Below are 22,909 nucleotides of genomic sequence, written 5' to 3'. Positions count from 1 at the left end.
CGGGTCAGACCAAACTGACGCGCATGGCGGGGGGAGGTGAAGGGACAGTTATTGCATTTGGCGGACAGTTATCACGTGCTGCCGCCGCAAATACGAAGTTGTATATTTTTGGCTGAGGTCCTTCTTTTTCATTTGGAAAATGCAGCGGGTTTCAAGGTTAGAAAACAGAAAGCTCCTCCCCCTCCCCTACTTCATTTTCCGCGACACCTTCTTGCTAGTTCTACTCTGATTGAGGGGAGTGGGTTGTTCCATCGGTGCTTTAGGGGTGACTGGGTGCTCAGGCTCGCACCCGGGACCAGGCTACTGGCCGGGCGGAAGTGATATTGGGCAGTAGTGGTGAGGGCGGAGCGGCACGCTCTCCCCCCATCGGTGATTGGTTGAAACCATAATGGATCCTGAGCTGTAGTGGAGCGACGCTACGGTAGGAGGTAGAGAGGCGTAGGGGTGGGGGTGGGTGAGGAAGAGGGAAGAGTGGTGCGGGCTGAAGCATCTTACCCTAGGCTTTCACGCGCTGCCGGCAGGACTCCAGGCCTCTGCAGGTTTAGACTTGGCTGGGTGAGGCTTGAGATTGGGGTGGGGGCATGCAACCAGTAGGTAGCTAGAGGGTTAAGTTGCGGATCCAGGACTCCAAAGGAGCGGAGGTCTATGTAGCCTTCAGCCCCTGTGCACGCTTCTGCTGTGGCCACCTGCACACGTCCGGCCTCCTGAGCTTGCCTGGAGCTGGTCCTTAAGCTTTTGTGCTCTGCTCTCATCTGTAGGCTGATGTATCTGCGCTTTTTTGGTTTGTTTTGCAGGTTCATTGTGCAGGAATTCTGTTTTTTCCAGTGTTCTCTATAATGGCTATTTGGAATTCAGACCATGCTTTGTATGGACTCCAAGTTCCCAATAACCCAGTGACATAGCAGTGGTACTCTAGGGCAGCTATGAGAGGAGGTTGAGATATTGGGTAGAAGACCCAACTGGGGAGTTGGTGTTGGTTTGCTTTGGGAACTTTATTGTAAATGTACTAAAAGAGGATGAAACTCAACTGGGCAGACTGGATAGGCCATCTTGGTCTTTATCTGCTGTCACTATTTTAGTATTTCTGGAGAGGCAACTAATTTGCTTATACCTGAGCCTTTTTAATGGGACAAAAGATTTTAAAGCACCTAAATATTGTAATTAAAATTAAAGTGGTTTTTTGTATACTTTTCAAAAAAAAGAAACATGAGATCACCATATCTGTGTATGTCCAGTGTACACCAGATATTCAGTACATATTGGGGATCCAAGATATGCTGATGAAAATATTTTATTTCTGTATAGAAGTATGTGCATTCTGGAATGTAGATTAATTTTGTTCTGTGAAATTTCTTGCTGCTGTTAGCAGTTCCTCTTTTTATGATTTCTTTCCCATAGGTTCATCATAGTCTCAATTCAAAATGAGTGAGTTGAAAGATTGCCCTTTGCAGTTCCATGACTTTAAGTCTGTGGATCACATCAAAGTGTGTCCCCGGTACACAGCAGTGCTGTCACGATCAGAGGATGATGGAATTGGAATCGAGGAGCTGGATACTCTACAGCTTGAACTGGAGACTTTACTGTCCTCTGCAAGTCGAAGGCTGCGGGTCCTGGAAACAGAGACTCAGGTGAGTGCCCCAGGAAGTTTTTGGTTTTTTTTTAAACTCTTTAGAAACAGTGCATGATAGTAGGCAAAGAACATATGGCCCATCTAGTCTGCCCATCCATTGCTGTTTCTCTCTTTTGGAGATCCTCTGTTTTTACCATTCTGATACTGCTCTCATCACCATGCATCTTACTTCCTCTTAGTAAACAAATATTTCCTTAGATTATTCTTAAATCTACCCCCCTTTCACTCTCATCCCATAACCTTTCATTTCAGCATTGCCTTTCCATTGAAAGAGAATCACCTCCTGTGGATTTATTCCTTGGTAATATTTAAATGTCTCATCTCTCCCCTTTCTCTCCTTTTCTGTAGGGTATACACATTTAGATCTTTTAAGTTTGTCTACATATACTTTATGATGAAAACTATTGACCCTAGTAGCTGCCCAACTCAGTCAGTCTAGTTTATATACGTTTGAAGCTGCATCTCCAGAATTCTACATAGTATTCCAAATAAGATCTCACCAGAGACTTTTACAGAGGCAATATCACCTTTTTTTTTTTGGCTGCCCATTCTTCTGTTTGTGAACCATGTATCCTGGCATTGCTTTTGCTGTCTCTTTATCTTCCTGTTTGACCATTTTAAGATGATTAGATATGACCACCCTCACATCACACACTTGTTTTGTGCACAGAACTTCACTCCCATACTGTACTACTCCCTTGGTATTTTGCAACCGAAATGCATGATCCTGTATTTTTTAACATTATATCTTAGTTGCCAGAATCTAGATCATAGCAGTTCGGGACTCTATACACGCTTGCTCAGCGTTAGAGTATTCAAACCAAAGAAGAAAGAGAAAATTCCAAACAAAGAAGAAATTTTACCTCTCCAGACGAGCCCCACTCTCCTGCGGTGATACCTAAGGGTCCCTCCCCCAGTTGAGATTTCCTGAGGTGATTTCTGAGATCCCTCAGAGGTAGGCCTCGATCCAGTAGCTGGTTCCCGGCATGGACTTAGCCCCCGGCAACAGGAGCAGCTGAGAGGCAGCGGGTGCAATACAGAGTGTGGTGGTGAAGGTACTTCCTTCTCCCCCCACAGCCGGAGACCGCCCGGAACGAAACCGGGAAACGTCGAGACAAAGTAAGGTAGAAAACTTTTTCTAAGTCTCCGGTCTCCGAGGCTCAGATGGCCGCATAGATTGCCAGCCGGCATCTGTACCATCGGGTTGATCAGCCCAGGCCGGGCTATACCCCGATCGGATACAAGGGTCCTCCCATGTGGAGACCCTCTGAGGTGGTCGCCATCTTGCTTGCGTGGTCGCCGACGTCATTTCGCCGCTCTGTCTGCCTAACTGAACTGTGTGCACAGGGACGAGCCGGGCGCACAAATTACCTGTGCGCACAGCGGCGCGCGCATCTCAGTGAGCGCTCATCCCGGCCTACACGCACATCTTGGGCACACCCGGAGTGCATAGCTAAGCCTCCCGGCGCGCACATTAAACACACAGACCGGGGTTTCAACGACCTATGCGCACAAAACTATGGCACCACTGGCCAAGAAAACCAAGGCACAAACCCTCTGCCCAGCCTGCCACATAAGAGTTGCGCAGCACGAGGAGGCCATGGCCCTGTGTCTACAGTGTGAGGAGGCCCTGGGAGAACCTGGACAAGGCCCTCCCCAACCAGTACAGGAATCCAGATCCACCGATAGTACCCCGGACCTCTCTATCCCCAGCACGACACTCCCCCAAATGGGGTCCCTGGGGAACGCAGCGGCCTTTAATCTAGACCTAGGATCCTTCTCCTGGGTAGAATTCTTTAAGGGTCTACACACCTTTGTCCACATGCAACCACCACCGATGGCACAGTCACATCCGCCATCAGAGGACCCTTGCCTCCCAGGGCCCTCCAGGCCTTCCAGTGACATGTTCCCCCCATTCAAAAGCCTCACCATAGGGGACACGGACACCTCTGACGAGGATCAAGACTCCCTGGAGGAAGGGGAAATACCTCCAGGAACGGAACCTTACCAAACCATGAGGCGTTTCTTCTCCAAAGACGAGTACCAGATCTCGTGGCTCTCAGCTTGAAGGAGCTCGCCATTCCAGGCACAAGTGCCACAGAGGAACCAAAGACGAACCCTCTCCTAGAAGGGCTCCGTCAGGCCTCACGCCATTTCCCCTTGCTGCAAGCCGTACAACAGCTGATCAACTTGGAATGGGATGCCCTGGAGGCCAGTTTCAAAGGGGGGGGCGGGCCCTGGAAGCCCTATATCCACTGGAACCCTCAACCAAAGAGCTACTAGTGTTCCCCAAAGTGGATGCCATGGTCTGCGCGGTCACAAAGCGCACTACCATTCCAGTCGAGGGAGGAGCGGCACTCAAGGATGCCCAGGACAGACGTCTGGAGTCCATCCTTAAACAGTCATTCGACGTATCAGCTATGTCACTACAGATTGCTGCCTGCTGTGCTGTGGTAACACACGCCTGCCTATCCATGACCAGGAACGCCACCACGCCTGGTGAAGCACTAGAACCAGCGGTATCCTTCCTCACGGATGCGACCTCTGACGTGGTATGCACCTCAGCCAGGGATATCTCATCCGTAGTGGCAGCCAGAAGGCAACTCTGGCTCCGAAGTTAGTCAGCCGACGCGACTTCCAAGATGAAACTCACGAGAATTCCCTTGAAAGGAGCCCTCCTGTTCGGAAGCGAACTGGAGAAGTTAGCTGACAAATGGGGTGAATCCCCAGTACCTCTGCTACCGGAGGACAAGAACAAAAGAAGCCAACGCCCTGCTCCCCGATTACCATGGGGCAGAGAATCACAGCGCTTTAGACCCTACAAAAGTACGTACCAAGTCCCTCGCCCCACAGGCAGGGGCCAGTCCTTTCGGAACAAAAACAACAAGAGGGGAGCCGGCTCTGGCACAGGCCCCAGCCGCACCCCACAATGAGAATCAGCTCCACAGGAAGAAGCCATAGGGGGCAGGCTTGCCCTATTCTACCAAAGATGGGTCGAGATAACAGCACTCAAGTGGGTCCTAACCATCATTCAAGAGAGATACTATCTGGACTTCCACAACATCCCTACGGACAAGTTTGTGAAATCTCCTTGCCATGCACCTTCCAAGAGGACGACAGTGGAAACCACACTGGCCAAATTGCTCGCCCTAAAGGCCATAACACTGTTGCCCACGCAACAACAAAATATTGGGCACTCTTCCATTTATTTTATCATCCTCAAGAAAGAGGGAACGTTCCAGCCCATCCTGGACCTCAAGTCAGTCAACCGCTACCTGAGGGTACCACACTTCCACATGGAAACCCTGCGCTTGGTCATAAGGGCGATACAGCCGGGAGAATTCCTTACATCCCTGGACCTGTCAGAAGCCTACCTGCACATTCCAGTCTATCATGAGCATCAGCGCTTCCTATGCTTCACTATCCTGGACCACCACTATCAGTTCCGAGCGCTACCCTTCGGGCTAGCCACAGCCCCTGGCATGTTCACCAAAATCATGGTGGTAGTGGCGGCGACACTGAGGAAAGAAGGAATCCTCGTACATCCATATCTGGATGATTGGCTGATCAGGGCAAAATCTCCAGACTAAAGTCACCAGGCGACCTCAAGAATCAAGACTCTACTGGAGAGCCTTGGGTGGATCGTCAACACAAAACAAGAGCTGTCTGCAGCCCTTCCAATCTCTAGAATACCTGGGAGTCTGGTTCGACACCAAACAAGACAAGGTCGTTCTTCCCCCTACAAGGAGAAAAAAACTAATGAACCAATTGCAAAACCTGCTAGGTGGTCCCCGCCTCAAAGTATGGGACTACCTACAAGTCCTCGGCCTCATGACATCAACCCTGGAAGTGGTCCCATGGGCAAGAGCCCACATGCGACCACTACAGCGCTCCCTACTGTCATGATGGAACCCGATGTCCCAGGACTACTCCATTCGCCTCCAGCTCCCGGAGGAAGTGTGGAACCAGCTCCAATGGTGGCTACAAGAAGACCATCTAAGCAAGGGAGTAAGGCTATCTCCACCAACCTGGGTCTTGCTCACCACGGATGCGAGCCTACGAGGGTGGGGAGCCCACTGCCAGGAACTGACGGCCCAGGGGCAATGGGACAAGGAAGAGTCGGGATGGAACATCAACTGACTGGAAGCCCAGGCGGTCAGACTAGCCTGCATATGGTTCAGTCAGACTCCGGGGCAGATCTGTCAGTCATGTCCGACAAAGCCACGACAGTTGCCTACATCAACTGCCAGGGAGGAACCAGAAGCCAACAGGTGTCCCTGGAAATAGATTCTCTAATGGCATGGGCGGAAGCAAACCTACAAGGGATCTCGGCTGCCCACATTGCGGGAAAAGACGTCACTGCGGACTACCTCAGCAGAGAAAGTCTAGACCCGGGGAATGGAAGCTGTCGACCACAGCCTTCCGGTTGATAGTAAACCGCTGGGGAACCCCAGCCATGAATCTCGTGGCAATCCAGTCCAACGCCCAAGTTCTCAACTTCTTCAGTCGCAGACAAGAACCACATTCCCAAGGGATCGATGCCCTCGTCCAGACCTGGCCACAGGAAGACCTGCTATACGCCTTCCCCCCCGTGGCCACTACTGGGCGGGATCATCCGCAAGATAGAGCACCACAGGGGTCTAGTACTTCTAGAGGCCCCGGACTGGCCAAGAAGGCTGTGGTTTGCAGACATGCAAAGACTCATGACGGGGAGTCCTCTCCCTCTACCTCCACACTGGGATCTGCTCCAGCAAGGCCCGATCCTCCACGAAGACCCAACTCTATTCTCTCTTGCGGTCTGGCCATTGAGAGGACATGCCTGAAGAAGAGCGGATACTCGAGGGTGGTGATTGACACCTTGCTCTGAGCACTCACGTTCTCCACATCACTGACCTACATACGAATATGGAGAATATTCAAAGCTTGGTGCGAAGACCGCGACATCCTTCCGCGAACAGTCAAATTCCCACGATCCTGGAATTTCTGCAGGACGGATTACAGAAGGGGTTGGCTCTCAACTCCATCAAGGTTCAGGTGGCCTTTCTGGCCTGCTTCGGAGTCAAAGTGGAAGGCACCAGCCTAGCATCTCATCCGGATGTCTCCTGCTTCCTGAGAGGGGTCAAGCAGATTCGACCACCCCTAAAGTGGCCAGTATCCCTATGGAACCTCAATCTAGTACTAGACTTCCTAGCGGGAGCCTCCTTCAGACCTATCTGAGGTCTTCATCTACGACTCCTAACCTTGAAGACTGCATTCCTAGTAGCCATATGTTCGGCCCGTTGCATCTCCGAACTTCAAGCACTATCCTGCCGAGAACCGTTCCTCAAGTTCACACCGGGATTCATACAGCTACGCCCGGTCCCCTCCTTCCTCCCAAAAGTGGTTTCTTGTTGCCATCTCCAGACAAGCATAAGGACTCGGAAGAATCTCGCCGCCTTCTCCATCTTAACATCGGCAGACTCCTAGTCCAATACCTAGAAAGGTCGGAATCCGTACGAAAGATGGACCACCTATTAGTCCTTCACAGCGGGAAGAAACCAGGGGAAGCGGCCTCGTGGGCAACCATAGCCCGCTGGATCAGAGAAGTAATCAAGGCAGCCTACGTAGAGGCAGGCAAGCCCCCACCTCTACAAGTCGAGGCCCATTCCACTAGAGCCCAGGAGGTGTCCTGGGCGGAAACCAAGATGCTGTCACCCGTCCGAGATCTGTCGGGCGGCGACATGGTCCTCTATTCACACCTTCTCTAGGTTCTACCACTTGGATGTTCACACTCAGGAGGACAAGCATTCGCAAGGGCAGTACTGAGTGGGCCACGGGCAGCCTCCCACCCGGTTTGGGAGTAGCTTTTGTATATCCCATTGGTTCTGAATCCATCTGCTACACGCTTAGGAAATAGAGAAGTTACTTACCTGATAATTTCGTTTTCCTTAGTGTAGACAGATGGATTCAGTATCCCGCCTATGGCTGCTGCTATGCACGAAAACCCCGGGTGGCAATTCCCGAGAGCAAGACAAATACGGGTAAGCCACGCTTCCTTTCAGCTAGGACACCCATTATTACCGGGTGTCGGCGTTTCTCGATTGAGGGCACTGGCGGTCTCCATCTATAGTCCACGTCAAGCAATTCAAGTTGATCACGTTTCTCAAGTTATTCAAGTTAAACAAATTTATCAAATTATCCAGACACACACACATCTACAATTGCTTTGCGAGGAGAATACTGAAGAGCAGAGCTTCCTGCACGGGTATATGTACTGGTGCTGACGTCAGATTGAAATCTGACTCCGTCTCCAACTGCTATCAGGAGCACACTATACCCATTGGTTCTGAATCGATCTGTCTACACTAAGGAAAACGAAATTATCTGGTAAGTAATTTCTCCATTTATGCACTATTACTTACAACATCACATAATCATATATTTCATGTCTTTTTTTTTTTCCTTTTGTTACTAGAATACCTCAGTTTTAAGGTTGCTCTTATGTATACTCTGTTTTTATTTTCATAATCTGTTTATTAACTTGTTTGTTTTTTACTGAATTGTTTTACTTTGAATTTTATGTATGTTTTAAATTGTAAACCGCATAGACAACCAAATAGATTAACCAAATTGTATAAGCGGTATATAAGAATTTTTAAATAAATAAATAAAAATACTCAACGTATGCAGCACTATACAAAAACATATGAGGCAGTCCCTTCCCAGTAGAGCTTACAGTCGCAGTTCCTTCCCAGTAGAGCTTACAGTCTATAATCAGGGCAAAAGCGACTTGGGAGTTTCATTTATAAACAAAATGGCTAAAAATTAAATAACGTGACAGATCTAAATATATCAATGCCATGTACACAGTGTTAATGAATCAAAAAAAATCAAAAAGGAACCATAAAGGTTCACTCACTGTGGAAATATTTTTAAATATTGTTTTTGTTTTTATTTTTATACACCTACACGAACTGTGGAATTCTCTTTATTGTGTATTATAAAAAACAAAAATTTTTTGTAGAGGAGTTGGAAGGGTCTCATAATCGTGTAGGCAACCCTGTCTCATTTAGCATATTATAATCATAGAACCGCCAACCTCCTCCGTTTTTTTGTGCCTTTCTGTGCAAATATTGTGTTTAAAAACGTCAACGAATTCTACTGTATTTAGAGTTACCCGATGACATCCAGTGCGATATTACTCAACGAGATGCGGGCTGTTCTTTGATATTTTCAAATACCAGGCACCACCGTTGATGTTCTATCAATTATGGTCTCTAATCCTTCTCTTCTTGAGAACTAACTCTGTTCTATTACTGTGTATCGAGTCTCACAAATTATCGATATCCCAACATGTACATGTTTCGGACGCGAATACATCCTTCCTCAGGGGATGTTCTAGCGAGCGATGTTTGGACCCGCTGTTGAAAACAAAATCAAAGGTTTAAATGTTTAAATATTTAAATGTTACTTTCCTTGAATTTCTGAAGAGGCTTCTCCGTTTTTGAGTCGCTTGCCTTCTTGATGTGGTGCTCCGCTCCAATTTCCTGATACGTCTACTCCATTGATTAAGAGACTTTGCTGATGGCAGACCTTACTGATAGCAGTCCGGATGTCAACTGAACCTGGGCTGTACAAGCTCTTATTTTATAGGGTGGATTGTGTCCTGGATGTGGCCAATCAAAGTTGCTTTTGTTATCCTCCTATGGGAAGTCTTTCCATTCGCTAATCCGACCCATGAAATTGTTTCTCTACGCCTACTGTGCACGGACTTGATGGAAGACTACCAACATTCACATCTTATGAATGTGACGTGTTTATCGGACCTGGTTGAAAACTGCTGGTCCGTTTTTGCTTAGGAACTGACTATTGAATGAATAATGTGATCATAAAGCAATTGACGACAAATTCAATTCATCATTCATGCCCTTTGGATTAGAAGATTTTAGAGTGTAGACATTTTACTTGTTATCCTTTCTGCAATGTCGCTCTCAAAAATATTGAACAAAACTGGTCCCAACACTGATTCCTGTGGCACTCCACTTAATATGGTTCTCTCTTCAGAGAAGGTTCCATTTACCATTACAAGTTGTCTCCTATCAGTCAACCAGCTTGTAATCCAAGCAACCGCCTTCTCAATTTTCTCATTTTATTTGCTAGCCTCTTGTGCGGGACTGGATCAAAAGCTGCTTTGAAATCCAAGTAGATCACATCGAGCGCTCTTCCTCTGTCCAATTCTCTAGTGACCAAATAAAAAAATCAATCAAATTTGTCTGGTGAATCCATGCTGCCTCTGGTCCAGCAACCCACCGGATTGTAGGTAGTTCACTATCCTTTCCTTTAGTAGAGCATCTATTAATTTTCCCACCACCAAGGTGAGGCTAACCGGCCTTTAGTTTCTGGCCTCCTCTCTGCTACCAATCTTGTGAAGTGGGACCCCCACCGCTATTTCAATCCCACAGCGCCATTTCCAGGGATCTGTTGTTAAAGTATCCAATGTTCAGAGTTTCTACTCATGTGCAGCAAGGTCTGGTGTAAATGCACAGTTCCTCTTCATCCCCCAGATCAATCCAGTCGCGTGCGTTTTTCTCTTCAACCAGCAGACAGAGACAGAGAATAATAAAAGCTTCACTTTACCTGAGGTACATAGAAGAGTGTGCCACCTGCAGTCGTTCTATATTCTGTCTTCAGCAGATGGTGAAAGAGTACAAATCCTGCAGTCGGGTTGGAAAAAAGAAAATAAGTAGGAAGAAGGCCAAATTGCTTCCAGGGTGTCATGCAGTTTCGAAGGCTGCAGCTTCACCTGGCTAGCCCCACAAGCCTTGCAGCATTTCTTGCACTCAGCAGGAGCCGCCATCATGGGGTCCGATGTGGTTAAAATCACAGCCAAGTAGTAAGACATCTCAGCCATAAGGAAAATGCTGTGGCACTTGTGAGCCGACCCCCATCTGCAACCGCTAAAGAGCACTCTCCCTCCTCCAAAGAGTTAACACTGAACTCTCCTGCTTGCTCGATCGACTTGCTCCCCCCCCCCCCCCCCCAAGCCTTAAAAGGTACAGCTTCCCAAGCTATAAACAGAGAAATTAAGTAAAGTATAATTTATTTTCCTGAACCTGACTAAAGGAAGCATGGATCCTCCAGGAGAGAGGAGAAGGGCAGGAAAATAGGGCAGTCAGACCACTGGCTATGAAATTCCCCTGCCAACACCGGGGTAAAGCCACTCCCTTGCTCGCCCCCTACTATATCAGGGGGGAAGGCAGCTTGGGATCTGCTAGTGCCACAGTTGAGGGAAAAAAGCATCCAGAAGAAAACAGGCACCATGAGCAGTTAAGGCAGGCAGTACTGCTCTGCTCTGCAGTCCGGGCACTGCAGCCATTTTGGCCCTTGTTCCCACTGTGCAGGGGGAGGGAGCTGCTTCTCCTCTGGAGCTAATCCCAACAGTGGAAGCTTCAGACAGTACCTGAGAGAGTTCTGAAGAGGGCGGAGATTCCCCGGATGGGGAAGTCTGATACAGGAGAGTCCTTTTCCATAGCATTTGGGCTGTTTAATGCACAAAGCCTTTTTGAAGACTGTTCTGTTCTGCGTGTAAATGTGCTAGAGATTACCGTGTTTGATGTTCAAGTTCCTCTACATACCAGTGTCCTCCAGTTATCGTCCTGTTCGATTACAAGTAGGGGTAGTTGTTTCTTCTTATTATACATTTTGCTTGGGTACAGTTAATACTGAGCAATTTCAGGTGACACGCTGTTATATGCACCATGGGTCAGTAAAACCTTTATTCTCTGTTTCCATCTGCTGGTAGAGGAGAAAATCCCATGCATCTGGAGTGATCTGTGATTCCCAAGGAATGAAAATTTGCAGGTAAGAACTAATTTTCCTTTCAGCCTAGTTAGTGAAAATCTTTTTTGAACTGGGCAAATTTAAAATTTTCCTAGCATGTAGACGGATGGACTCAGGACCAGTGGGGTTATGCACCTCTGCCAGCAGATCGAGACTGAGCAAACTGATGTCACAGTATATATATACTCCTGAAGTGACATCAGCCTGCCAGTGTTCTCCGTGTATTGGGGATTGCTTCAGATTTTAGAAGGATAATTTTTATAAAGAAAAGTAAAAGCCCCGCTCTCCTGTGGTGATACCAAATAGTCCCTACCTCAGTTGAGAATTCCTGAAGTGATTTCCATGGTCCCTCAGATGTGTGCCTTGGTCCAGTTGCTGCTTTTTTCAGCCGGTGTGGACTTAGCTGATTGTACAGCTTAAAGGCAGCAGGTGCAGGAAGCTGAGTGTGGTGATGACAGCAGATGTCCTCTCCCCCCCTGCAACCAGAGACAGTCTCTGTACTCAGCCAGGAAGGGCTGAGCTCAGGTAAGTTTTTTTTGTGTTTTTTTTTGTTTTGTTTTTGTTTTTTTTTAAAGTCAGAGAGAGTAGAATGGTTGGTTTTGTAGGATTTCCTCCAGTCTCCCTGCTTGGTGCGCCGTTTCGACATTCGTTCCCACTTCCGTTGGGGTTAAGAGAACTGGGCAGCCTGGTGGGTTGAGCAGCCTAACTGGGCTAGGTCCTGCTGTCAGGCTTTTTCCTGTGCGCTGCGTGGTAGGCCGTGGAGCCATTTTCATGAACTGTTTTGCGTGTTCGGCTGCCCTCTACAGGACCATCAATGTGAGCAGTGCAACCAGCTATTTGCCAGATTGTGCGTCCAGTTTATGAACATGCCATACTGGGTCAGACCAAGGGTCCATCAAGCCCAGCATCCTGTTTCCAACAGTGGCCAATCCAGGCCATAAGAACCTGGCAAATACCTTTTGGGTGCGCTGCCTGCATGCACATTCTAAAGCATATCGGTTTTGCGCTTAGTTTTGCGTGAATAGACTTGGGATGCCTAACTTTGTGCGCTTAAATGGTTTTCAGCACGAATTGGCTGGACACACGTCTTCAGTCGCTTGTTAAGTGTACTGATGAACTATTTCCTAGCGTGTCGCAGATGGACTCAGGGCCAATGGGTATAGTGTACTCCTGATAGCAGATGTAGTCAGATTTCAAAGCTGACGTCAGCCTACATATACCCGTGCAGGAAGTTCATCTCTTCAGTGTTTCTCAGTCTCCTAAGCAGATAGGGACACTACACACTGGAACCATATAGGGCTATGTTGCGGTTCTTTCATAGAGATGAACTGTTGGCCCTAATTTCCCAGACTTTGAAGATGCTGAGAGTGTCTGGGGCAGATTCCATGTCTGAGCCAAAGAAAAATCCCATTTTGGTTCCTTGCATAAAGCCGGGTCAGACATTGGAAGGCCTGTACCCCTGGATCCAATGATGAGAGAATGTCTGCATTTTTCAAAAGTGGATGTGCTTATCTGTGCCATCTCTAAGCAGACAACTATCCCTGTGGTGAGAGGAGCGGCCTTGAAGGATGTGCATGATAGGAGGATTGAGGCCACCCTTAAGCAAGCATTTGAAGCAGTGACGTTGCAGATAGCTTCCTGTTGTGCCCTGTGGCTCGCGCTTGTCTGCTTCTCTCTCAGGAAGTTGATGATTCTGGAGTGAATTCCAGAGCAGTTATGGAACCTGCCACCAACTTTTTAGCAGATGCAGGCTGCGATTTGGTCTGTACCTCGGCTAGAGGAGTGGCTTCGGTAATAGCGGCCAGGCATCAATTATGGCTGAGAAATTGGTTGGCCGACGCAATCTCTAAAGCTAATCTTACAAAATTGCCTTTTAAAGGCTCACTCTTGTTTGGGAGCAAGTTGGGAGAAACTGGCCAGTAAGTGGGGCGAATCCCTGGTTCCTCGGTTGTTGGAGGATAAGAAGCAGTTGCAGCACCCCTTTGGTAAAAGAAGGATCGTCTCGGGGTTCCAAGCGGCTTTGTCCCTATCAGAGGACTTGTCCTTCGGCAGGTCTCGGCCCCTTCGTCCCAGATAGCCCAAACGTGGTGCAGACTCGGGTAGTGGATCCTCCTGAGCCTCTCAATGAAGGTTTGGCGACCCACCTTCGGGAACAACATATTAGGGGGATGCCTCTCTCTCTTTTATCAGAGGTGGGTCGAGATCATATCAGATCAATGGGTCCTGGAGGTGTTACGAGAAGGATATGCACTGGAATTTCGCAGTGTTCCTCAGGAAGTGTTCATGGTGTCTCCTTGCCACTCCCCACAGAAGAAGCAAGCAGTAGATTCTACACTGTCAAGGCTTCTCAGTCTGAGGGCTTTGGTTCCAGTGCCTACTTCTCAAGAAAGTAAGTGTTGATATTCCATTTATTTTGTTGTACCCAAGAAGGAGGGCTCCTTTCGTCCGATCCTGGATCTCAAATGAAGTCAACCATCATTTCCGGGTAACTCATTTTAGCGTGAAAACCTTGCACTCGGTGATAATGGCCATGCAGTCCAGGGAATTTCTGACCTCCCTAGATCTGTCTGAGGCCTAGCTCCATATTCCCATTTGATTGGAGCAACAATGTTTTCTGCATTTCGTGGTGTTGGGGCATCATTATCAGTTTCGGGCACTACCTTTTGGTCTAGCCACCGCTCCTAGAATTTTTTCCAAGGTTATGGCAGTTGTGGTGGCAAAGTTGAGAGAGGGATGGATTCCTAGTACCCCTGTATTTGGACAACTGGCTGATTCAAGCCAAGTCTCTAGAAGAGAGCCACCTGGTGACCCGCAAGGTGATCTCCTTGTTGCAGGAGTTCGATTGGGTGGTAAATCTGGCCAAGGGCAGTCTTTGGCCAACTTGGCCATTGGAGTATCTGGGTGTTTGGTTCAACATGAGGCAGGACAAAGTTTTCTTGCCAGAAGTTTGGATTTAGAAGTTGATGTTGCAGGTGCGTCGTTTGAACACTACACATCCGACAGTGTGGTCCTATCCACAAGTACTTGGTTTGATGGCAGTAACCCTGGAAATGGTGCCGTGGGCGAGAGCACGTATGCGTACTTTTTAGCAATCTCTCCTGTCTCATTGGAACCCAAATTCTCAGGACTATTCGGTTCGGCTCCATTTGCCGATGGAAAACTGCTCTCACCTCCAGTGGTAGTTGCAGGAGGATCATCTGAGAGAGGGAGTTTTCCTGACATCTCCAGACTGGTTTATAGTCACTGACAGATGCGAGTTTCTAGGTTGGGGAGCTCACTGTCAGGAACTAAAGGCATAAGGATGCTGGAATACAGAAGAGTCTCTCTGAAGCATCAATCACCTGGAAGCCTGGGTGGGTCCAGATGGCATGCTTGCAGTTCAGCAACAGACTGCAGGGTCAAGCGGTCTGAATAATTTCGGACTATACAACAATAGTGGCTTACATCAGTTAACAGGGAGGAATCAAGAGCCAGCATGTGTTGCAGGAAATAGATCAACTTATGGAATGGGCGGAAGGGCATCTCTAGGTGATCTCGGTCTCCCACATTACAGGAAAAGACAACGTAAGAGCAGACTTTCTCAGCAGGGAGAGTCAGGACCTAGGAGAATGATTATTGTTGGATGAGGCATTTCAGCTGATAGTGGATCCCTGCGGCCTTCCATTCCTAGTCTTGCTGGCGACTTCTCGCAATGCAAAGGTTCCTCAATTCTTCAGTCGCAGGAGAGATCAAAGGTCCTTGGGTATCGATGCTTTCATGCAGGTCTGACTGTAAGACAAGCTGCTATATGCCTTTTTCCCCCGTGGCATCTGTTGGGCAGGATCGAAGGCCAAAGGGGGATGGTGCTCCTGGTGGCACCAGATTGGCCCAGGAGACCATGGTATGTGGATCTGCAAAGACTCCTGGTAGAGACCCCCCTTTGTCTTCCGCCGCCCAAGAATCTGTTGCAGCAGGGGCCTGTCCTTCAAGATGATCCAACTCTGTTTTGTCTTAAGGTATGGCTCTTGAGAGGGCTTGTTTGTTGAAGCGTGGATATTCTTCTGTGGTGATTGCCACCTTTGCTACAAGCTCGAAAGTTCTCCACTTCCTTAGCCTATGTGCGCATTTGGCGAGTGTTTGAGGCTTGGTGTGAGGATTGAGGTGTTCTTCCTTGTTCAGTTAAGATCCTACTCATTCTGGAATTTTTGCAGGATGGGTTAAATAAAGGGTTGGTCCTTAATTCCTTGAAGGTATATGTTGCAGCTCTTGCCTGTTTCAGGAGCCAGGTGAATCCTTTTTGTCTCATCCTGAACATCTTTGTCTTCCCTTGCGGTTCTCTTGCTTCGTCTTAATCTAGTGTTGGATTTCTTGGTGGGCCCTACCTTTTGACCAGTGTGTAGCCTTTCCTTGTGGTTACTGACCTTGAAAACAGTGTTTCTGGTGGTGATATATTCTGGCATCGAATTTCCAAGCTGCAGGCCTTGTCTTGCCAGGAGCCGTTCCTTTGGGTGACTCCAGGAGCGATACAGCTGTGCACTGTTCCCTCTTTCTTGCCTAAAATGGACTTGGATTTTCACTTGAATTAGTCCATTTCCTTGCCATCTTTGGATAAGGTGAGAGATGAGGAAGAGTATTGCCTATTGCGTCCCTTGAATGTCAAGAGACATGTTGTGCGGTATCTGGAGGTTTCTAAACCTTTCCGAAAGACAGATCATCTGTTTGTCCTTCAAGATGGAGGAAAGCAGGGCGAACTAGCTTCGTGGGCTACAATAGCTCACTGGATTAAGAAAGAGGTTGCGGCTGTGTGTGTGGATGCTGAAAAGCTGTTGCCTACTCAGGTTATGGCTCATTCCATAGTGCTTAGGCAGAGTCATGGGTGGAGGTTAGATTGTTGTCTCCTGTCAACATTTGCCGAGCTGCGAAGTGGTCCTCCTTGCACACTTTTTCCAGGTATTATCGCCTGGGAGGGCATGTGTGGTGTTGCACATGTGGTGTGGACCGGATCACGGGCAGCCTTCCACTCTATTTGGGAGTAGCTTGGGTACATCCCGCTGGTCCTGAGTCCTTCTGCCTACATGCTAGGAAAGGAGAAATTAATACTTACCTGATAATTTTGTTTCTTTAGTGTAGACAGATGGACTCAGCTTCCCGCCTTTGGCTGCCAAATGATTGTGTTACTAGTCCTCCTGTGGGACTACATGTTCCAAGGGATTATTGGTAAGTGTTCATCCAGTCCCTTGATTGGGGTACATACATTCGTTGCTGAGTTCAGTTTTTTCTCTTGGTTGAGTACAGTATTGGTTGACTGTTTTTAATGAAGTTTTTTGTTGTCCACAGTTGCTTTTGAAGAAAATACTGGCAGGTTGATGTCACTGCAGGAGTATATATACTGTGACGTCAGTTTGCTCAGTCTCCATCTGCTGGCAGAGGTGCATAACCTGCTGGTCATCTTTCTATACTAAGGAAAATGAAATTATCAGGTAAGAGGTAATTTCTCAATTTCCATCTTTAAAATCTTGATGGTACATAAATGGAAGAGAATCTCAGCCTTATGTTTCAGAGGGAAAGCTGAATGTTCTGCTGCTTTCCATCCTCTTGTAGTATAGGAAAGGTTTCTGCCTTTAGATTATGCCTCTTGTTAGTTGCATTATGTACTACAAAAATCACACCCATCATTCATGTTCTACTCTTAATTTCTCTGTGTGTTCTTCCAGATCCTGACAGATTGGCAGGATAAGAAAGGTGACAGGAGATTCCTGAAACTGGGCAAAGAGCATGAACTGGGCACCCCAGTCAAACATAGCAAACCCAAAAAGCAGAAATTAGATGGGAAAGGAGGTCACGGAACCGGTCCTGGACCAGGAAGGCCAAAATCTAAAAACCTGCAGCCTAAGAACCCGGAGTATGAATTCCCAGATGACCCTATTGATGTTCCCCGGATCCCCAAAAATGATGCTCCTAATAGGTATGTATCTGTGGAGACAAGGCAGAAAGCTAAGTACCAGTAGGCAAGTAGGCCCTTATCAGGAATTGTTATAAAATCTGGTGGTCAAAACTCAGCTTGTTAGAAAGATTTTAATGTTGATTATAGCAATGAGTTTTGTATTGATCTTTCATAAGCTGTTGGTGGAATGTAGCGGGAGTGTAATAGGTTTTACAGTGAATAATATAGTGTATAGCTAAGTTGGCAAGTTGATGGGTCAATGAGTCAAAAGAGATCAGAGGGACAAGCCCTACCAACAAAACAACAAGCATTAGAGTGTGGTCACTGTGCTTGTGTATCTTTGTTTAATGGTAGTTCCCTCTAGATATGAATACCACATTCTTTCTTGCCATGAAACGCAGCTGTAGTTTGGAAACTGGTCCCTGCCTGTCTGAGGTGAAGCTTGGAGCTAAACAGGCATAGAAGGAAGATGGTCAAGCGTTCTTAGCTTTCTAAGTGGTATATATTGTTTTAGTTGTTGCAGGTGCTGAAGGGATTAGTCTTATTGCTAGAGAAGCATATGCAGGACTGAGATTTGATACCTTAGGTTTCACAGTAAGCCATGATTTGTCATTGTTCCTTGCTGGGTCCCTAAACTCCAGTTCCTCATGAAATGCCTCAATTGGGAAGGTGCTCAGTGCCGCATATCTGTTTGGGATATCAGGTTCTGGGCTTCGGTGGAGCCGTACTGTGCTGACATAACCAGTGAAGAAATACGGACAGTGGAAGATCTACTGAAGCCTCCAGATGATGAGGCTGAGCACTACAAGGTACACAATTGTCTGTTAAGAAAAACTGTTCCAGTCTTTCATTTGTTTTAATACTTTCTAATGCCGTGTGTCTTCCGAGAATAGGATGCCTTATTCAGTTATTATTACTGAGGTCCCATGTTCTTATAGATCCCACCCTTGGGGAAGCACTATTCCCAACGATGGGCTCAGGAGGACCTTCTGGAGGAGCAGAAAGATGGAGCTCGGGCAGCTGCTGCAGCTGACAAGAAGAAAGGCATGATGGGACCATTAACGGAACTGGACACAAAAGGTAACGAACAGCTCTAAGCTGGAAGCCCAGAAGGAATAAATACTGGAAAGAAATTAATTTGGAAGTTCGTGTGAGCCAGTGTTTCAAAACATTGCCCCACTTCCACCAGTGTTGCATATATCTGGATGACAGCGAGACCTTCCTGTGTTCACAGGTGCTGTTGTCATCTCCTTTTCTTCTTCCTAGATGTGGATGCCCTTCTGAAGAAATCTGACTCCCAGCATGAGCAGCCAGAGGATGGCTGTCCCTTTGGGCCTCTAACACAGCGTCTTCTCCAGGCTTTGGTGGAGGTGAGTCACAGGAGACTGCCCAGCTAACCTTTGACAAATGCATGTATTCTGCTGAATCTTCCCAGCCTCTTCCCTCTTAAGCATGGTTTCCTATAGATCCTATAGACACCTGATTGCTTTTTACCAGAAGTCCCACTACCCTTCTGCCTGTGGTTTCATTCCCTACCTGACTCTTTGCTCTCTGCTCACCATTTGATTAGGAGAACATTATATCCCCAGTTGAAGACTCTCCAATCCCAGAAATATCTGGTAAGGAATCAGGAGCTGATGGAGCCAGTACCTCTCCCCGAAGCCAGAACAAGCCTTTCAGGTGAACATCCTCTTATTTCTTTTGGTCACAATGGGGAGTGAGAAGGGAGATGGTGGAAGTCCATAGAGTTACTTTAGAGGAAAGCGGGCATGCCTAGTGCCCTTGGATATATACCCTCTGTGAACCAGATGTTGGAATACTTACTTGCTGTCTTTTTGCGATGAGTGGCGAGAACAGTCTCATAGCTGGTGGAGACCAAGCATGTTGCAAGATAGCATACTTGGCTCCCCTTTTCAAGACTGATAGAGATGACTCCTGACCACCAACTTTTGCCAGAATGGCTTTAACAGTGGCTTGGAAAGAAACCGCTGATTCTTCAATAATGTCTTACTGGTGAGCTTTCCCAATCAATCCCCCTGAAAACAGGGGTGGTTGTTGCCTGGGTTAGGAGGTTTTAAATATCACAACATGAAAATACATAGCACAGGCGATCAGAAGAATAAATAGTTGTGGGAGAAGTTGCTTTGCTTGTTTTATTGTTTTGTTTTGTTTTTATTTTTGAAGTGTTGCCACATCTTACACTGCTAAAACTGTCTTATTTTATTAAGAGGAGATGATGTGTTGGGGAACATCACTAGCCAGTCATGACAGTGTGGATTGTACACATTTAGCTTTAGTTGCTTCATTGGTCCCAATGAAAACTGGAGTCTTTGCAGGTTGCGATAAACTTTTAAAGAACAAACAGGCAGTATGTAGTTGTAAACGTTTGAGAGCCCCTTCAGATGAAGAAAAGACTTCTGAGCTGCAAAGGTACACAGTGACCACAACGTTCTTTTTTTTGTTTCTTTTTTATCATTCAGACACACCATCAATTTGACACTTAATGCCGTTGGCTCCATGCCCTGATGGGGGTAGCAGACAAGGTTGCAAGCAATGCTTGTGAATGTTGGGTCTTGCCAGTCCCATGATCTTCATGCTTTAGTTACAGCTTTGGTTACTACAGGGGGTTTGATAAAATAATGGTCTCTTCATATTGCAGTGTCCCACACACTAAGTCCTTGGAGGGTCGGATCAAAGAGGAACTGATTGCTCAGGGTTTGCTGGAGTCCGAGGATCGTCCAGCAGAGGATTCTGAGGACGAAGTCCTGGCTGAGCTTCGGAAGAGGCAGGCAGAGCTGAAAGCGCTCAGTGCTCACAATCGTGCCAAGAAACAGGAGCTGCTTAGGTGAGTTTGATTTTAAACTGAAGGAGTCGTTCTCCACCTCCCCCCCCCCCAAGATTAGGACACCACATGTAAGCTTTATGTGAAACTCCTGGAGGCCCACAATGTAAGTATACTGCATTTGAACATGATTGCCTAAACTACTTCTCACAAACGCTGAACACACAAAACAGCCCTGGAAGTGGCATTCAGAGCGTTTGGGAGAGTGCAGAGGAAACTAGTGACACCTAACAAGCTAGTCAAGGAGCAGCGTTTGAAGTATGTTCTTTAGAGCATCTCCCCTGGGAAATTTCTGCAATACTTGGGCATATAGAGAGGAGATAAAGTAGAAAGCAGGCACTGTTAGCAAGGCTGAAATACAAAGGTTAAAAAAGAGTCTAAGAAGGACTGGATAGCTCAAGGGAATGAGCACAAGATAAGGGGCCTTTCACCTCTACATCACCAATTCAAATCTGGCTTAGGTCAGTAGTGACTGAAAATCGTTACGCTCTGAAAGCAGTTTGACCTGTGAAATGAGCTGCTGACCTCCAGTTCAGTTCTAGTGGGGAATTGTCTATGTTGCAAAAAAAAAAAAAAAAAAAAAACCCAAACCAGCCAAGCCCCGTCACGGTTTGGCACTAATTGGCTCTGTTCTCAGCCTTCTGAGCCTAAAGATGGTGCAGGTATAAAGGACTGACTTGTCCTTTCATCTTTAGCGGTGACTCCTTCAGAGCAGGGTTCAGCTAAATGAGGGGTGTGTGTGTGTAAGTGTTTACTGCCATGCCTCATGCTGTACTTCTTCTGTGGATGAATGGAGAATTTCAGTTTTCAGTGCTGTCCAGTCTGGGTGTTAAATGCATGAGGTACATTGGGGGAGGGGACCAACCAAGCAGTTGGGTAGTTCTGATTCCTTGTTCTGTGGATTATGAAAGCTTAAAGATGCAAACAGTTAAGAGAGCCAAGGCCTCTTTCTCTGGCAACGTAGTGTAAATGAAACTGGAGTTCCTCCTCCGAGGGAAGGGCCTGCAGGTCGGAAATGATGCACAGACCTTTTACATTTCATTTGCATAATGTGAAAGGGATTCACAGCATGGCGCATCTTTCTTGGCATATGTCTGTTAATCCTTTAATTTTATCATATGTATGTATTTGACAGCAGTATGCAGGTGGAAACCAAAGGCTTTTTATCAGCCAGGGTGTTCACTATCAAAACTTTCAAGGACCTGGACTCGGAAGTCAAAGACAAGGAGGCAATTCTGCCTCCGGTGGATTTAAGGCTGAGAGCGCTATTGGGGTGGGCATTGAGTAGGAATGAGTGAGGCTTGGGCGAGGAGTGACAGAAGGAAGGATAGATCGAGGTAGGGGAGAGGGATTAACAGAGGACTGGGGATTGAGCAGACACTTATGTGATACAAAGAACACCTTGGAAAATGATTGTGCACTTTTCCAGTGTAGAGAGGAAATAGACTGCATGTGTAAGACATGGTAAAATTTTGGAACTCGCGTCCTGTCATTTATGGAGGATATTCTTCTAATGTGACACAAAACTAAGTTATTCTGTAACATTGTATTATCTACGGAAATGTGAACTGTATTGATTAGAACTAGAGCTGTGCCTGAGCCTCTGGTCCATGCGCAGTATTGAATCGCAGACAGAAACCTCGAGCTGTTTCTCTCTTTGCAGACTTGCAAAAGAGGAGATGAACAAGCAGGAGCTGCGTCAGCGAGTGCGGATGGCGGACAACGAGGTAATGGATGCCTTCCGGAAGATCATGGCTGCACGGCAGAAGAAAAGAACACCAACTAAGAAGGAGAAGGACCAGGCCTGGAAGACTCTGAAGGAGCGGGAGAGCATCCGGAAGCTATTGGATGGTTAACAGGGCCAGCGCAGGAGGCCTGGCCCGACTCAGCGCAAGTTCTCCTCTGAGCCCCAACTCATTTGCAGCCTGGTTGCGTTTACTTTAACCGGTGTCTTCAGGTATTCTGGCCTTCCCTTCAGACGCCTGAACGTGGTTTTCCTCCTGGAAGAGCCCTTTGATGGTACAGGGGTGCCTGGGAGGGGAAGGGTGAGTGGGGGGATTGAACCTTTTTACACCTCTCAGGGGGGGTGGGCTGGGTGAAGATAAGGTCCCAGCAGGAATGTAGGAAGGGTTTTGCTCTGAAGCTTTGTAAGCTTGACTCTGGTCAGGGGGAAGGGAAACTTCCCATTTTCCTGAAGTGCTGGTGCTCTGAGTTTGTCCTCTGATTTTATGGTTTTTCATTCACTGATTAGCATCTGTTCTCGAGAGGTTTCCTTACTACTTATTGGAATCCATAAGGCCAATGGGACCTGGCAAATGGGATGCAACACTCCTGCTGGAGGAGGAGCCGGGACACTTCTGCCCCAAGCGAGAGGCAAATGGACAGTGGACGAGCATTTTTTAACTCTACCCTTGAGCAGGCAGTCGTGGCAGCAGCTCCTGCAGGCTGACTTCATGTCTCTCCACAGTGAACCTATACGAAAGAAGAAGAATGGTCCTTCTGTGACAGTGTTGTTTTAAACTAGAACGTTTCTTTCCTTCTTATACTTTTTTCAAAATCTCAATTTCACTGGTGTTACTAGGGACTAAACATGGGTTTCTTTACACTGGGGGGGGGGGGGGGGGAACTACGCCTGTGGAGGAGAATGAGATGCTAAAAGCTATTACTGTATTTAATTAAGCACTGGTTTGATGTT

General features: G+C 47.2%; 1 protein-coding gene across 5 annotated transcripts; it reads left to right on the top strand.

Annotated features, from left to right (window-relative positions):
- The first annotated feature begins 21 nt into the window (after positions 1-21).
- TADA3 (transcriptional adaptor 3) lies at positions 22-22,277 on the top strand. 5 transcript variants are annotated; one of them, XM_029601157.1, is made up of 9 exons: positions 22-156; positions 1,399-1,628; positions 17,143-17,393; positions 18,076-18,181; positions 18,311-18,452; positions 18,639-18,742; positions 18,943-19,052; positions 20,032-20,217; positions 21,878-22,277. In XM_029601157.1, exons 2-9 carry the CDS (start codon positions 1,422-1,424, stop codon positions 22,068-22,070), a joined length of 1,299 nt encoding a protein of 432 aa, XP_029457017.1. In that variant the 5' UTR covers positions 22-156; positions 1,399-1,421; the 3' UTR covers positions 22,071-22,277. The 5 variants fall into 5 exon arrangements, with proteins under 5 accessions (XP_029457017.1, XP_029457013.1, XP_029457015.1 ...); XM_029601153.1 differs by lacking the exon at positions 22-156 and adding an exon at positions 174-421; XM_029601155.1 differs by lacking the exon at positions 22-156 and adding an exon at positions 174-428.
- Positions 22,278-22,909: the final 632 nt, after the last annotated feature.

This window comes from Rhinatrema bivittatum, chromosome 4 (assembly GCF_901001135.1).
Source record: "Rhinatrema bivittatum chromosome 4, aRhiBiv1.1, whole genome shotgun sequence".
NCBI classification, from domain to species: domain Eukaryota; kingdom Metazoa; phylum Chordata; class Amphibia; order Gymnophiona; family Rhinatrematidae; genus Rhinatrema; species Rhinatrema bivittatum.
The sequence above is the reverse complement of the archived record's forward strand: the minus strand, read 5'-3'. Positions and strand labels throughout refer to the sequence as shown.